The sequence below is a fragment of the Ptychodera flava genome, chromosome 20 (assembly GCF_041260155.1).
Source record: "Ptychodera flava strain L36383 chromosome 20, AS_Pfla_20210202, whole genome shotgun sequence".
Classification (NCBI taxonomy): domain Eukaryota; kingdom Metazoa; phylum Hemichordata; class Enteropneusta; family Ptychoderidae; genus Ptychodera; species Ptychodera flava.
Genome location: NC_091947.1, coordinates 14,350,662 through 14,368,734, shown reverse-complemented (window position 1 = coordinate 14,368,734; position 18,073 = coordinate 14,350,662). Strand labels below are relative to the sequence as shown.

The 18,073-nt window shown below is 36.4% G+C and overlaps 1 protein-coding gene across 1 annotated transcript; it reads right to left on the bottom strand.

The window, feature by feature from the left end:
- Positions 1-2,067: 2,067 nt before the first annotated feature.
- On the bottom strand, positions 2,068-12,252 carry LOC139120116 (GA-binding protein subunit beta-2-like). Its single transcript, XM_070684206.1, has 4 exons — positions 12,018-12,252; positions 10,384-10,479; positions 8,747-8,845; positions 2,068-2,284 (listed from the first exon to the last, which is right to left on the bottom strand). Exons 1-4 carry the CDS (start codon positions 12,045-12,047, stop codon positions 2,183-2,185), a joined length of 327 nt encoding a protein of 108 aa, XP_070540307.1. The 5' UTR covers positions 12,048-12,252; the 3' UTR covers positions 2,068-2,182.
- Between the last annotated feature and the right edge of the window lie 5,821 nt (positions 12,253-18,073).

Genomic DNA, 18,073 nt, shown 5'->3' with positions numbered 1-18,073 from the left:
AATAGCATACGTAATTAAAGGAAAAGCATGACAAACAACTATGAGCGCTGTGTGGGCACAGATTTGAATGGTTATTGGAAAAAAAACTTTCAAATATATGTATGTCATCGAAAATGAAAGAAAAAATAAAACAAAAGTGAGTGACTTTCATTTATGGATAAAATGCAAGATGTTTACATCTTCGCGTTTCAATCAGTATTCAGCAATGACCAATAACGTCGCGGAGGGCGCACACCAGTACGAGAACACAAGCAATTCCCGCTCCACTGAGAAGAGGACCTTGGACTAATGAACTGTTCCATTCATCGGGACTTGACTCTTAAGATATTATGCCATGACATTGTTACGGCGTTGAAAATACATTTTAATCTTTATTAAAGAAGATTTTTCACATTGGAAACATTGCTCTGATTTTGATGACTGTCGAATTTATGGAAATATATGCAATGAAACTGAAAGCTTAAACGTTTCTAAAACTTTGTTGAATGAAACTTTAAGCCACTCTCTGACGTAATCAAAATATTTCGTCGGAACAGTTTTTTCGGGTTAGACACGTGAGTCAATAAATTGTCAGTATCTCATATTTAAATTCGTCTGACAGTGTGCTGATTTTCAGGAGAAAATTAAATACTCGCTTTGAACAGAGCAAGGGACAAAAACTACATGTAGTCAAACTGTTTCAAATCTACCCACAAACAACAACACATAACTTTGTAAAAAAATTTCTAGTCCAAATATCTGTCCCTAAGCACATCCGAACGACACATGGAAGACCGGGAGACTTGACAGTTATAAGGGATTTTAACTCTGACATATTTAAATAATCAAATACGTAAGAAAATAAGATGAGGTCACTCTACTTAATTGTCTGCAAATGGACTCTGAAAACTCACAGTGTTTCAGTAAAACCACTTAAAAATGAATGCATTAAACCATTCATTTCAAATTCATACAGTAAACGAAATTTCAATGTTCTCATCGTACTGTAACAAGAGAGTTAAAAAAAAATTAACAGTAAAGACTCTAATTAAACCCAAACGGAGTGACTAAATGGGTTTTTTTTCTTTTATTACAACTGAATGTTCAGAGGTCAAAACGTTTACCTGTGGAATATTTTAAGCTTCCACGTCTATCGATTTTGTTAAACCATTTAAAAGTAACATCTGAGTCATATGTCTTGTACTTTTGAAAAAAAAAACCAAATAAACCAAAAATAAACTTCATGAAGTCCTGATTGTCATCTTGTGTGCTCTTCAGCAGGTGCCATTGACCTTTGCCAGACTTGGATTTAATCTTACAGGTACTTACAGGTACTTACAGGTACTTACAGGTTCTCTTCTGACTACAGGCTTTGTTGGGCCTCTAATGTCAGCTCTGTTCGGTTTTGTCGAGTAGGTAACTCCTCATTTATATTAAATTTAAAGGGTTGATGTTTCCACAATTTATCCAGTCTAGTTTCAAATACCTGTACTGATTTTGCTGTTACTACTGCTTCTGGTAAACTATTCCATAAGTCCACACTTCTATGAATAAATGAATATTTCCTGATGTTGAGCCTGGTATATTGTTTGTTGATTTTGTACCCTCTTGTGCTATGTGCTGATCTATGTAGTTGGATGAAGTTGGATACTTCACTGTCATATTTCCCAGTTAAAATTTTATATACCTCTATCATGTCACCTCTGACACGTCTGTATTTATGCGTGGGTAGATTTAGTTTCCGTAATCTGTCCTTATAAGAGAGATCTTTGAGGCCTGGTATTAATTTTGTCGCTCTGCGTTGAACGTTTTCTACTTCTATTTCCTGTTTCCTGAGAATAGGTGCCCATACTTGGTTTGCATATTCAACATGGGGTCTTACCTTAGCTTTATAAAGTAAAAGAAAAGACTTTTCATCCAAATATTCATATGTCCTCCTTATGAGTCCCAACCTTGTTACTGAGAAAATCGAAAAGGAGAGATTTTCATCTATATATATATATATATATATATATATATATATATATATATATATATATATATATATATATATATATATATATATATATATATATATATACACCTATGTCTTTTTCAACTGATGTACGCCGAAGTATATGCCTATCTTGGCCCATAGTATAGTCTTTCCTATCTAAGTGTGATTTCCCGACTCTCATGGAGACACATTTGTCTGGGTGAAACTTCAGTAGTGAATGATGAGTCCAATTGCATATTGCATCCAATTCTTCTTGTAGTTTACAACAGTCATCTTCTTTAAAGATACCTTTAAATATATTGGTGTCATCTGCAAATAGGAATATCTCAGAATTTGTTATCACTTCTGGGAGTGAGTTGATATACATCACAAAAAGAACTGGTCCAAGAACTGTTCCCTGTGGTATACCACTAAGTACTTCATGCCAAGGTGAATGCTTCCCATTGACAACTACCCTTTGTTTTCTGTTCAGAAGAAATTGTTTTATCCAAGCCAGTACTGGTCTACACACACCATATTGTTGTAAAAGTTGTAGTAGTCTTCCATGTGGTACCTTATCAAAAGACTTCATGAAGTCACAATAAATGACATCAACACAGCCACCCATGTCAAGGATTTCTGTCCATTTATCAAGTACTTGAATAAGTTGCAGAACAGTATTACTTTATTATTATTACTATTACTTTACTCCTTTTTTTATGAAGTGCAGTGATATTGGCCTTTTTCTAATCGTCTGGTACAGCTTGGAGTCTAATTGTTTCCTTAAATAGGAGTGTCACTGGTTTGCATAATACTTTCCTTGCCTCTGCTAAAACTCTTGGGTGTATTTCGTCAGGTCCCGGTCATTTAGAAATATTAATCCTTTCAAGTAATTTAAGTACATCTCAATAATATGGCTCTAAAAACTACTGACAGTAGGTAGTGTCGAACGTCTGTGAGAAGAACTGGGCAATACATGTTTATTTCTTTTTTGCGCGTACATCATACCTCAAACAAATATGTGACTATATGATAATTTGGGAGACTTAAAAAATTGATCATAGAGGGGACTTACAAATATTTGAGGCTGTTGAAAAAAGACATATTAAAGCGGAATCCCCCCTAATCATACAGTCATAAATTTTAATATCTACGATTTCATCGGTCAGTATTAGGGTAAAATTTGCAGGTTGGAAGGTTTCACCTAACAATCGGACAATCTTATAATAACTACACGATTAAAAATTGAATAAGCTACAAATTCACAATTTCAAACAGTTTCTGTGGTATATTTTTGTAATAGCATTACTTAGGTTATAATTCGGATTTGATAAAATTTTAAAATTTCCTGAAGAACAGGACATTTAAGTTTAAGTGAACATAAAACATGTTATTATTGACGATAAAGTTGTTGTAAGGACTATGAAGGTTGCATAAGAAACAAAAATATGCATATATTGGTCAGTTTTTCCTTACTTCTTTTATTCTCAGGTCTTCTTAACCCCACTGTTGTTACTTACATACGCACGCCACCATCTGTATCACAGAGAAACATTGACAGAGTGGCAACGGCTATTGTTTAAGGCGTGAAGCGGTTACGTAAGCAATCCATGTTTGCCTCGCCTCACGAAGCTCTTGTCTCTCTTTTCCGCAGAGTGCCGACCATGCACCCTTCGGTAATTTTCGGATTTTCACCAATTGTTAAGCGAAAGTATGTTCGACAAAGTTTGTGTTGTTGTTGTCGTGTGGTGCTGATCGGAATTGATGTGCTGGCGAAAACGGGAGTGTTTTGAGCTTCATGAAAATGGGTTTTACCGTTTTAAAAATTCTTCTCATATTTTTATGAATATATAATGAGTGTGTTTGAACCAAATTTGAAAGTCTTTTATCGATACTGTCTATTTTTACTCAATGGTTTACGGTCAGTCATACCGTCTTTTACACGTGCGTCAAGAAAGGACATGTTTATGAAACTGCTGGTATGTTATGTTTTGATTGGCGTGAAGCAGTGTTTCTGGCCTGAGAGCTCACAAAGTAACTATGGTTGCTACGCGACTGGCAGTACGATGCCATCTCGTCGTATGTTTCGCATAATCTCGTGTAATTATCAACCACAAACAAAGCCTCCAAAACGTTTAACACCTTTGAAGCTCATTTTAATATGAAAAGCCTATAGTCTACCGAGACGACCATGGAACAAAAGGCATGAAAGCGTTGCCACTCTGTCTATGTTTCTCTGTGCTTGTATATACCGCGTTTTAACAGGTGCATTTGGTAAAAGTATCGCTTTGTATTCAATGCATGAATAAGATAATATAAAGACGCCAACTATTTTTACTATAACTATATTTCCCGCGTCATTTGTAATGCAGTTCTCACCCTTAATTATAGAACGACGATTTCCAGGAGCATTTGCTCAAAAAACATTAACTTTACTGTGCCAAAGGTACTCTAGTAATTTGAGGAAAGCCAGAATGTAAATATCTGACCAAAGTTTGTTGCTCTCATGGTTACCTGAATCCGTCCGTGACATTCCACGGTCAAACGATATATGTCGTTTACATCGGTATAACCGTGTAATATCGGAATTTGTGCAGTAACGTAATTTCTATTCGACTGTCAGGCTTGCAGTATCTATATCCCGTGTAATGATCGACATACAGGTCATTGTTTGTCATCATTCATTTCGTTTTTCGAAAACCAAAGTCCATCATTTCGTTTTTGAAATTACAGAATAAGCGGTACATTTAGCGGTCATTCAATTGATTGTCGGAATATCGAAACCTAATACAATATATATTTGGAGTAATCTGGCAAATGTGATTTTGCTGTCTGTCACTGGTCGATGAATCTTCGATTCTAACTAAACTCTACTATTGACCGAACGAACGATATAGTAACCGGAGTTTCCCTTGAAAACAAAGACTACTGCGGAAATAAAGATCAAAAAATCATGACAACTAGCAGTTTATTTATTTTTCTTTTGAAGTGCATAAAGCTAAATGGTGTTGTCATCGGCATTTTCATGGCAGAAATCCTCAGTAGATGCATTGTACACATATTAGCCGCATCGCAACGATAGCGACAGACAAAGGCTAAAAGTAAAAAGTAAATTGACTCATTCCACTTGATCAGATCTCTCTTCTCATATTTGCCAACATGTCATCTGCCTTGATTAGCACGATGTCATTCCCTTGGGATAGTGCTGCTTTCACGAGTAAGAATGATATCAAAACGGTCAATATGCTCTCAGGGGGTGTTGAGAAGGGCGAAGGACACATGGCACCCATTGTATTACTGGGCAAACAACTAACTAGCCCTCATGTTGTGAAGGATCAAATTTAATAATTTACACAACGACTTGAACAGTCGCTGCCATACATTCTTTTACACTCTTAGCTGTGGCCGACACTTGAAAATAACTTCTTAGTACAACCATCAACAAAGAAACTGCAATTGACGACGAAACGAATGCTTATGTCGCCACCAACATACATCTGTAGTAACATAAGATTGAATAAATCGTTAACACTATGACACCTTCTACATTTTTTGTATTCTTACACCTAGAAATTATGTCACCTAATCACCTAGCAACTAATTTAGCCTTCAACATCCCTCGGAAAAATCACCGCGAAATCAAATGCGACATTCTGCGAATTATAAAGCTATCAAACAGAAACCAAATTAATGAATACTCATTATCACTTACGTTAAAATACTTATCTGAAACAAATAATGTAAGTACCATTCAAGTTAAAACTGAATGGATGAAATTATCGGAAGGAGGTATTGAGTATGGCGGGGGGGGGGGGGGAATGACATGTTACAAGTTTGTAAAGTGTTTCGTTTTTTGCTCACGTGTTCACACACGTGAGCATATGGTTTAGCGATGTCTGTGTGTGTATGTGTGTCTGTCTGTATACCTGATATCTCAAGAACTGATGAAAACCAAATTTGGTACACAGCTTGAGGATATAAATGACAAGACCTGGAAAGGTTTTTGTGGGCGTGCCTTGGATATTAATGAAGTTATGGAAGTTTTAATTTTTCTGTTGTATGGTTGTTTATGAGACAGCTTTTGCTAACGCCGCATATGACAAGTGAAAACGAACGATTTACGAGATAGACTGTTTGAGGGCGCTGTGAAATGAGCTAGTCCAGCTTGGCCACAGCTGAATAGCTCTGGTTTCAACCACTATCCCTCCGTGTTTCAACCTCGTATTGAACTTTAAAAATATAATATTTTATGACTCATTCAACTCACTATTTAGATAAATTATCGTTTAGCAAATTAGCTTTACCCTTGTTGATTGATCGTTTCTCACGCTGCCCGATCGCCAGAAATTACTACACGTTCTCTACCTAGCCTCGTGATATGGCATTATCATCACTCGCCCCAATCCCCTAATATGGAAGTGCTGATGAATGATAATTTTGGGTCAAAGGTATTGAAGTGTCCAATCAGGTTCGTGCACAGAGTATAAGGCCGTGACCTCCTTCATGTACTTCTGCCATGTTTTGATTTTGCTTCGCCAAGTAACCTGCTCGCCATTGTCCATAAACGGATGCTTGTTCTCCTTTGCAAGCATTTTAGTTCTGTGTCAGATTTACAAGGCGAGGTTGTTCGAGAAACAAATTCTGTGATAGGCTTTGGTATTTGTACGATCGGCAGTGCATGTAGCGTACCACGCTTGTGTAACTGCCGAGCTCAACCTGCATTCTCGGTTGGTACTCATGGTAAGGGTACAATCATGATGGTTTCAATTCCGATGAAGATTCATAAGTCTTAGTTTTGAAGTCTTTTTTCCGTAGGATAATCCCGACAATGCGGGTTATGGTTAGACGTGGTGGCCATTTTATGATAAGTTTTCAATACTGCAAAGCTACATAGCGTCACTATCGCGTGATCGAGGTACAGCGTTTTGAATGGGGTACAGAAACTCTGCAGAGAGAGAAACGATCGTTGACATGAACAGTCTATGTAGTCCGCAGATTGCGGATTGAGAAAATAAACATGTCCCAGTAAATAACGGAATATTTATGTACATTAACTCCATATTAATCAAATTTCCAGCTCATCGCAAAAAATGTATTTCAAAGATTTGTCACTAACAAATACTGCATTGTACGGAAAAAAACAATCTGTAGAATAATTCAAGTAGTACTACCCAGGACAAACACTTGTGTTGTCAATTTTGATTTCATTTCACAAACTTCATACTTCATCGAGTATCGCGTATTCAGCCTTTGTGGAGCCATTTTATTGATATTTCAAATTTTTGTCTTGGCTTTGTTTTGGAACATGTTGAATTGTCTTCGCGGACATGTAGGCACTAGGCCGTGGTGCAAACATATTCAGCCAAATTATCGTTTCGAAGCAAACAGTTCTATCGCAGAAACACCATCAATTCTTTCTAGCAAAGTTGCGTTAAATATTCAGTAAAATGTCACATAACATGAAAAGTGTGACGGGGTCGAAGTGACTTGGGTACCGGGGTCAAAGTGACCAAAACAGTGGGAATTAATTGAGTCGAAGCTGACAGGGGTCGGAATGACCTGTTCCCAAAGCGAGCGAGCTACCTTCAGAGGTCTGTTACAACGCAAAAACCGTCAACTTTTAAAACCCGTCATTTATGTACTGATGTTGTTCTCAGCATCACAAACATATACGCCTCTGCCATGTATCACAGTTATATTTGAGCGCCTCGTAAATGGGATCCTCGTTTTTTTGCGAACCATGAAGTGTGTCTCGCTCAATGCATTTCCTATCGATAGCGAGGGGAAACTGCCCGCGTTCCATGTACCTTTTTTCAATGCCAGTGCAACGCTATCTGTGCAAAATTTGTGGCGACATGCTTCCATGTGATGGAAAACCTCTCTCATTCTAACATGGACGTAGTTGACTTTGGACTTCGATTTCGTAAATGTAATGTCCATGCAGTGAGTTGGGGTTGGCGCGCTTATAATGCAATCTTCGCCAGCCGGCCTGCGGTCCAATATCCCGGATAAGGCATAAGACCACTAGAAAGATTGCTAGAAACCCGAATTTCAACTCTGTTGTCGTTATTCAGTTGACTTCATTGCTTAACGGAGAGGTTTTTCCAGGATTGGAAGCCATGGCAATGTAAATCGATATCTTTCTCTGTACTGCGCGAGTGTTGCTGGAAGCCTTTTTGTTTGCCAAGGACCTAAAAGCTGCCACCTGATTTGCCCAAACGATGGCATAATGTACATTGAAGAAACTGTGATATAACATTATTGAAAGTCATTAACTAGTTTTCTTTCAGCCAATTCCTTATTTGCACAAGTAATGAACATTTCTAATTAGGGATATATCGGAATTGACTGTAATACATGTTATTGAAATTCGTTAAGAATTTTTGCTTCAGCCAATTTCCAATTTACATATTTGATGAGCGTTAACTTTTTTTTAATTAGGGATATTTATCTGTATTGACTCGACCAAAGTCGACAAGATTATTGAAAGTCATTTGACATTTTTATTTCAGGCACCTCCTAATTTGCATATTTAATGAATCTTCCTTAATAGGGATATACACTGGGATTTACTTGATAAAGGTTGGCGAAACATGTTTTGTAAATTGATTATTATACCAGGTTATAAACAGTATATTGAAAGTCATTTTGCATTTTCATGTCAGCTAATTCAGAATGAACATTAACATGTTAGCAATGAACTTAATTAAACATTAATAGTGTATATCTGCATAAAGTGGCTATAAATTTTTATTGAATATCTATATCGATTACCCCATCACATTTACTTACCTCATTCTTAGCATTGATATCTGCACCAAGTTTAATTAACACTTCAGCTACGTCAGCATGACCAAATAGAGAAGCCGCATGCAATGCTGTGGCTTCAGGCTAGAATGTACAATCGAAAATAAACATTTTAGTGTGTTCAGAGGCACAAACTGACAAAGTTTCTAAAACATCAGAGTAATCAAGGAGTGTGTTTTAATGAGAGAAGATTAACAAAACATACAGTCTGCATACCAATATCTAAAGTGACAAGTAACATAATTGCATTAGTCCATCATGACTTGACACAATTCCAAAGCCGTTCTTGAGTACGCCGAATGAAATCCGTGATCATATCAATGTTACTGTATGCCGACAAATTTATCGGTCTTTGTTCATTTATATCTATCATGTCGGCTTGTTTTCAAATTTATCTATCTCGGCTGATATTTTATTTGAATGTTTGTTCGTGTATCATTTATACTCGGTAAGTATGTCAAATATCTTGGAATTAAATGCCTCGTACATCCAGTGTTTGGAAGTGTTGTGCTCTGGCTCGTAATGCTCGTAACGCGTCGAACACATGTTTTCCGACAACGAGGATGATGTGTAAATATCACACGGCTGTGTCAAGGGTTATCTGTACATTTCAGTGACTTCCACTTTTCACAATCTTATGATTTCCAAATACCTTTCTCAAATGCAATAAATATTTTCATTGTATTGAGGTGAGCTCCTGGGATTCATATTATTGTGGCCCTTTGGTGTGCTCTGCTATTGCAGTCTGCAGTGGTGAAAATATGGGCGGTAGTGCATGGCTTGAAATTTTGAGAAATAAAATATGAAATAGACAAAATCTGGGGTGGTCGAGCCAGGAGAACCATATGGGTTTTTCTCGGGATTAAATCCAGAGAAATTAAACAAAATCTGATTTACGTGAGGCTTCAAGCTATGTATTGCAAATAAGCAAATAACATGTAATAGTGTAAAACCTTTACAACTTTTATTTACAAAGTCGTTCACTTAATTTAATGGATGCGTCTGCGCACGCACGGATGTTACAAAATATGATTGATGAGGCTATCGGTAAGTTAAGCGAAATCTTCTAATTGACATAACTATTGAAAATGCAATGTTTGATCAAACTGACGAGTAACAAATGATTTAGTTACAATATTTCGAGTTAATTGGCTCCACGGTTAAGGTTTGTTGATTTGTATTTGACGTGTTCAGGTAGTCTTGGGTTGCTATGTTCAGTTCTTAAAAATATAAGTTTTGCAAAGGCGTAATTCAACCGTAATGGCTGTATAGAATAGTACGGATATATCAATTTATAAATCGAGTGTTTTAAACCTACTACAATTTTTACATTTTAGCATAGAATGGACTTTGCGATGACAAACATTACAGATTTCATCTTTATCTTCCAAACTCATGCACGTTATACATGCGGGAAAATTAAAGCTGATATGAAAATTGTATGTATCTAAAAATTGTCACTTATGAGTATCGACAGAATATCGATCTAAACTTATAATTGATAGTTCTTTAGCGCAATTCCGGAGACTTCACCGCTGTTCATTTGTTTATATGCACCCAACCGCTAGAAATTCTTGTAGCATTGAAATCATTGACAAGGAAGAGATGATTAAAATACTTACAAACACACAGTGACCTCTACCATTAACATCAGACCCATCACCTATCAAGGACTCGAGCTTTGGAATATCACCTAGCCCTGCTGCATCAATGAGAACCTGTAATAGTAAAGAATTAGTTATATCCTGCTATACTCAGAGTCCGTAACTGCATGTGTGATGTTATACAAATACATAAATGGATCGAATTGAGGCCGAGAATGAGGCCTGTTTACATTTGTAAATCACATTTAGTGCAATTCACTGATCTATACGTATATGCTCAGGACCACAAAAGCATGCCAAAAATTGCCCCAGTGCGCAATGCACAATTTATATATGTGTCATAAAGATTTCTTCATTCTGATTTTTTCATTTATTGCGGAGGACAGCACTACAGAGGACCACAAGGCTTACGCAAGGTGATCTTTTCAAAGGTATATTCCTTGTTATTTTGGAAAAATTCATATCAATATCAATAATATCTCTGAAGAAAAAAATAATTAGACAGCAAGCAAAAACAAAGATTAGAGGAAGGTTTTACAAAACACAATACAGATTAAAACTTATGATTATTTTCATTTTTTTAAATCCTTTAATTTTCACTATAATTTATCATTTATCGTCTTAGAGCGGTCTTTTTATTATTATTTTCTAACAAATTTGGTTTTGGATTTTGTAAACATGATAAATTAAGTTAAGACCTCGCAATAGATCAATGGTCACATATACTGAACGAAGAAAAGTCAAAAACCATACGGCTTAACGATTGTGTAATGACAGCGCACGTTGTAAATTTGGTTTTTACGTTTAGATGACGCTTACTGGGAACTGATGATTTGAAGCTATCCTTTTTTCAAAATGTTCTGAATAAATGTGTTATTTGATTTTAGAAGTATTGAATGAAATAATGTCCGAAGCAAAAAAAAAAGACGAGGTTTGACGAGACGTTCGTTGACCTATAAGAATGTGAATATTGGAAACACCAAGAACCCGTATTTGTTATCAACGGGTTGTCACTTAAAAATTACTTAGACTGAATGCATCATTTTGCACACTGTATTGAGATAATATTTAGAAGTCAATTGTGAAACTACATGTGGGTTTCAAGAACTGCCTTGTACTTTATAAACTTAGAAAGGTTAACTTGTATTTTCCTTCACTGAGAAGCTCCGCCTCTCCGCGTTGACTATGGTGAGTAATGCCTCACATGTATCAGCTTGTGTTATCATATTGTAATATCGCAATTTAAACTCTCGTTATTAGACGCTGTTATGAGCGTTACTATCTACCAATGCACATAACCTTATGGCGGACTATGACCTCTATACATCACGCGATAACGGTGACCATTGTAAATTATGTGTCTGCCTGTAGCAGCAGGCGATTGTGATTGACAAAACACATTCCCTCCGCCGCATATAAAGATCTTAGTTACGGGTTTCAAGACAGCAGCTTTATGAAGGATCAATCGTGGATGGTAGAATGGCGACAGCTTAAATTTCCAACTTGATAGATCCCATGCACAATTGAAAAAAAATGACATTGCATGATCGTCAATACTAGAGAATACGTCACCAAGAAAAGCTGAGCAAACGTTTTACATATTATATACCACATACGTAACATGGTGAGAAATGATTGTAAAATCAGTTAACCTGGGGATCTCTGCTTTCGCTGGAAGCCATGATTATGCCATTGACAATGCCAGGTGGCCAGCAAACTTCTGTATTGGTGTGGACCTTCTCAGCGTCCTCGGCTAGTTGAAACAAATATGGCGTTGAAAAGAGGATATTATGACCACAATCAAGTAATTATTCGTAAATCATCAACTTCTGGCCGACACATTTCAATACACACATCAGTAAAAATGATGTCATGTCTCTGATAACGTTGGTGTTTCCGTCGACAAAACTTATCCTACATGTAAGTTGTCTTCACAGGAAACATTGAAATTGTGCTCTTAATTGTATCAGTACATGTAATGAGACCACGAAGCAGCAACGGGAAGCATCGACATTGTATCTCAGGTATATCTGAACCACTCATGGATTGTAGATGAATACTAGCAGCTGTTTAATAAAAATGTGAGGGCGTCGAGAAGTAAAACAAGGCTACAAATAAGTGTAACAAACTACTTGCTGAAATGTCTGTTGTTGACTTCGTTTAAGTTCATTAGGTGATTATCCGGGGACTGCGTCCATTAGTAACGTACCCTTGCCCGTTTTGACGTATTGGGTAACCAATCATATCAGATAATAGACACGTGACAACATAGTGGTAAAACTTAGCGTGACATGACTTGAAATATTCCTTTTCACAAATTAATTGAAACAGAACGATCCCGACCTACTTTACTCAAAATTAATTTACATCTTACTTCCTTGCTTGCCCAAATTGTTTTGTTCTGAACGGTTCAGTATTTGGTGAGCGGTTGCTTGAGGGCGCACTTTAAGGTCGCGCTAACGACATGTTCGATGCATTGAACACCTCTCAGCATTGTACTGCGTCCAGTCATTCGGTTTATATTGACATTTGAACTAAGGCTGATGTATTTTTAGGCGAGGGGAGCAAGGGAGTATCCGGGTTGGCGCCACATAGCCAACACGACAGAAAAAGCCGGCGAGCGGCCCGTAGGCAAGAATAATTGCAGCTTTCTCCCACTATGTCTTGCTTGTCTGAAGCGCCTGGCACAAAACATGAGATACACGTAATGAAGAGGCCGAAACATCCCATCCTGAAAAAGACCACATCTCTACAGAATTTCTGATGACACTATCTTACTGGTCTCATCTGTATACATGATAACGAACCATTTCATGTAGACGTCATGTCTCGGCCCATGGTGGCATTAAAAGTGACTAGCATTTTTGTTTGAAAGGTGATGCAAGGTAGAAATCTTACCTTCAAATCCTTTATAAAACAATCAACATTGAAATGTGCAGAGAGTTAGTTTGCGTCTTTGGCAGTTTTAACACAAATTTTCACCTCTGCTGTATTGTCTTCTGAGAAGCTAATTAAGTAAACGTTTTTATTCATCCTCGAGTCGTGAAGTTATTCGTTTTGTATCCGAGTGCAAAAAAGTAAATCATTTTGCATGTTTCTTGGCATTCGATTAAAAAGCTGTAACATGCAGAGTGAAAACTTTAAAGACTCTGCACTACCAATGATGTTGTAACGGTTGTAACACGTTCGTGGTTTTGTAATAAATTGAATTATTGGACTAAATATTCTGAATGCATTGAATTACTGTATATTCTGTACAACTATTCGCTGTACAACTTTAATGTTCCAAGACAAATATTGAAGCCTTCCAAGTAATGGACCCTCTGCAGAAAATTAAGCTCGTAACCCCATGGAAGTATAGTCTAGATATTCTCAAACACTGTGTTTTTTATTATTTGACAGTTGTTTACATAAAGACCACGTGACAGTAAATTTGAACAAACCTTTAACATTTCTTTCGGTTTCCCTGCACTAACGCTTCAGTATTGCCTGTCAAATTAGCATGATAGAAAGGTGTCAATCTCCTTAAGTATGTCTGTGACTTTTTTATCTCTGGTTGAAATCATGCATGGTTTGGGTTTATCTGTTGATTACAACTGTACCACATTTTACGTCTAGAGACTCAACTAGCGGAATCTGTTCAAGCAAGTACACTGGACGGAACATATATTCTAACAGGTTTACAAAAGGGAAAGTTTGTCTTTTTGCAATTGATAACATTGACTTTCATGAGGATACTCCGGATGGCAAAAAGCTTCATCCCTTGTCAGAAAAGGAAAAGTATACCACTCAGTCAAAAGTTCACAAATTTTTGCTCTAATGAAAACAAATTCATGCTAACTGATGCTAGATCTTCTGTTCTACAATAATGGCTTGTTTCAAAGTCAATGGTCCGTAAACGTGTATCTGATGATAATATTAGCCGAATAGGTAATGTTGTTGATGTTGTTGTTGTTGTTGTTGTTGTTGTTGTTGTTGTTGTTGTTGTTGTTGTTGATGATGATGATGTTGATGTTGATGATGATGATGATGATGATGATGATGATGATGATGATGATGATGATGATGATGGTGGTGGTGGTGGTGGTGGTGGTGGTGGTAGTTGTGGAAATGGTGATGACGATAATGATGATGGCACATGGAGGCAGAATATTCCTACATGAGCAGTATACAATTCCTTGTTTTGTGATACTCTGCCAGTTACAAATGTCTTTGCTCTCCCATTGCTCTCTGCATCACCTACGAATAGGTCATGTCTGCTAAGCGCATTTAAACAAGCTGAAAATATAAACACGTTCATCCTTGGACCAAATCTCAAATCCATAGTAACGCTTGACATGCAAGGTAAAATTGTTGAAATGACAAGAGGTGACTGCAAAGATAAGTGGTTTTCTTGCATAGAAAAACTGCACACTGTAATGACAGCTCTTAGAACAACAGCAAAAATGATTGGGGGAAGTGGCATTGATGAGGCATGGATAGAGGCAGGCTTGTCTGGTCCTACTACAGATAGACAAATCCTACAATGTAAGCAAATGAAAAAAATGCAATGACATGTACAGAAATGTGTCACTATGAGGCTGGTGAAAATTATTGTCAGAACTGTTCACCTCCTATAAGTGTCACTTTTGTAGATGATTTTGATAATGATTAACAACTTAAGCATGAAAATCTTCTGTGTTTTGAAAGTCACTCATGCAGAGTTATGAACACTAGTTTTAGTTTTAAAGTTGTGTGATCGTATTGCTTGTATAACTAAACTTTCTTCAGATTAGAGATTATGGCATTAAAAGTCATTGACCTTTGAAAGGAAATGTTAGACATACTTTCTGAGACTGTTGTATAAGATTTATGAATCTGAAATTGTATACAAGATAATTATTGTGATGTTTTAAGATATGGAAGGCATTTCTACGAAAATTAGAAAGAAATGTCATACTGACCTTCAATTGCCCTTTGGTAAAGTAGTTCTATATATTTTTAATGCAATTACCGTATTTTTTCAACAAACCTTATGTTAATGATTATAAGGAATAATCCATATCAAAATGCATGTTTCCAAAAGTAATTTTGTTGCAAACTGGGCATAAAAAATATTTTCATGGCTAAGAATAGCCGATTTTTGTTGGTTTTAAGGAAATGACCTTGAAATGACCTTCAGAGTTGTCAGAAAAAATGCCAACAATATTTTTTGAAAAACTTGGCCATTATGTAAATTGATGAGCTAGGTTGGCAAAAATCTTCACTCAAAACACATGGAATTACAATTGACCCCGGACTAAATATCATGATAATAAACTTTGAAGGCAGCTAGCATACGAAATAGCTTCTGTAGAAAACATAAAAAACAAAAACATACTATTAGGTTATCCAACATAATCTCCCTAACACATGGAAGAATCTTATGTCTATGTTGTTTTGTTACATTTTCTTAAAATTAAAAAAATAGTCAAATAAGTCCAAAAATACTGTTTACGGCTTGTTTTCACCTCATGTTTATCGCCAATTGACATGACTATAGTTTTATGTTGACATTTCAGTTCATTATCTATTTAACCCTTTGACCTTTTTCCCGTTCAGCTAAATGACCTCTAGGTTACTCATTATATTTAATACAGACAGTTAAGTCAGAGCAGGTCATAATTTTCCCAATCATATCAAGTGATTAATCAGGATATATTTTGAAAATTAGTCTGGTTACACCATGTATTTAATTATGCTGAATGATAATCGAACAGTAATGTTTCAATTTGCGAGTTTTACGGAAATTCCTAATATTCATTTCTTCACGAGTTGCAATATCTATTGATTAGTGGTTTAATCACATGTCAACGATATAAGTGACTACAAATTTTGTTATAGGGAGAATGAAATCTTAGAAATGAGATTAAGCTATACGAACGGGGCTTAATTATTGTATTTCAATGCCAAGACCTTGTATCAAGTGTTTTCCAAAAGTTTGTTTTTTAAGTATGAAGCTGTAAGATGTCGCTTAGACTTTATTTTTCTGTCCGCCGCGTTCAATCCCTAGGTCTCCCTATCAAGTAAATACATTTGTTGTTAGACATGAAGCTGACAAGCAACATAATTTTCAACAACTACTTGAAATGCATGTTTTTTCTAATAGAATCTTAGCCTTTCGTTTAAAATTAAATGACTGGTTAATGTTTTAGTACATGCGACGTTAGTTGATTTTGTATCGGTACGATACACAGTAAGTGAGGCTACCCACAATTCCGTTTGATTTGTGTGCTCAGACATTATTTGGTAAAGACTTCTTCAATTTTATCAGTTTCTGAACAATTTGAAACTTAGAATTTAATTTAAGGATTATTGGTTAAAACTATGTTCCAAAATTATTGATCATCTTTAAAATTCAGGAGTAAATTGAATGAGAAGTCGATGTTTGGAGGTGCTAAAAATTGCACACTTGTCATGGTAAAGTTATCAGCAACTAAGATGGTCTCATCATACCACCTGTAAGACATGCAAATTTCCTTTGTTACAAACATTTAAAAAAATCAATACCCTTTCTTTTGCCAACACAGATGCAACTTCTTCCCTTAGTTTCCTTGAAAATATTGTGTATGGCTGTCAAAAATCTATGTCGACAAAATCACAAAATTGCTATCTCCTCTGCGCAAAAGGGGTTGATCTTCTCATTATTCACCGTGAGAAATAAGAGAATTATGATTATCAAAACTATGGTCCCAGAATTTTTATATATGGACCGAGCCGTTCTGTGTACAGAAGAAATTTGCTCAAGTTCAGTGAGTGATCTCCGTGTGTACGGATCATGGAGAATTGTGGGTAGCCTCACTTACTGTGCGATACAGCTGACACATTCAAGACCATATTTCCTAACAAACTGAATACCTGAGTATACTATGCAGATGCCTTTCCTAAGTATATTCAAATTTGAAAGGTGTTCTGTACGTGATTTCAATAGTGTATTCCATGCAGATATCTCTGTTTATGAACACATTTACTAGGACATTTATACGCCATCAATTATTAATACCAACCCAGAGTCCAAAGTTCTTGCAGTCGGATGTGCAAAGAGAAAAGTTCTTACTGCACCGCCTTCTCACATAAACACTATAGAAAATCGAAGACCAGAATGGCACTAGTAGTTGTCGACAGTCTGCGTGACTTTAATCACGATTGGAGCTAAATTTGGATAATTATATGAGCGCACATGTAAAAGTGCCGTGCACATAATGCGGACACCTGGTAACTGCTGCACTGACTTGTTAAGAAAGTTAACATAACACTCTTAACATAACACTCTTTCTTCGAATCATTGTCGCGATTTCTGAATGCTCAACGTTTGTGTTCCGTCACCTTGAAGCACAGGCGTATCCGAATTCGGGCTGATCTGACAAATTGTCAACATGTAGCCAGCCTAAGCAAGCGATGTACAGATAATAGTCTCTACTTAACATGCCCAATGCGCTTTGTTACTGGTCATTTAAAAAAACAACAAAAACAATATTCTAGTAAATGAACTAGTGAATAACTCCATCCGTACAGTTCTACTTACGGTACAAGTCAGGGTGGTTTATGTGAACACCTTTAGGGTCAGAATGAGACAAAAAATCACGAAGAATAGGACTTTGATTTCAGCAATTCATCAGTTTCCAAACTTATTTCCTAGCCCAGCTTTACTTTAGAAAAGATTTATCGGCCCTTGTAGGACGTAACCTTT

Coding starts and splice junctions, on each gene's coding strand:
- LOC139120116 (XM_070684206.1), bottom strand. CDS start 12,047: ATGGCTTCCAGCGAAAGCAGAGATCCCCAG. Junction 10,480..12,017: donor GCGAAAGCAGAGATCCCCAG/GTTAACTGATTT, acceptor TTACTATTACAG/GTTCTCATTGATGCAGCAGG. Junction 8,846..10,383: donor GTAGAGGTCACTGTGTGTTT/GTAAGTATTTTA, acceptor TGTACATTCTAG/CCTGAAGCCACAGCATTGCA.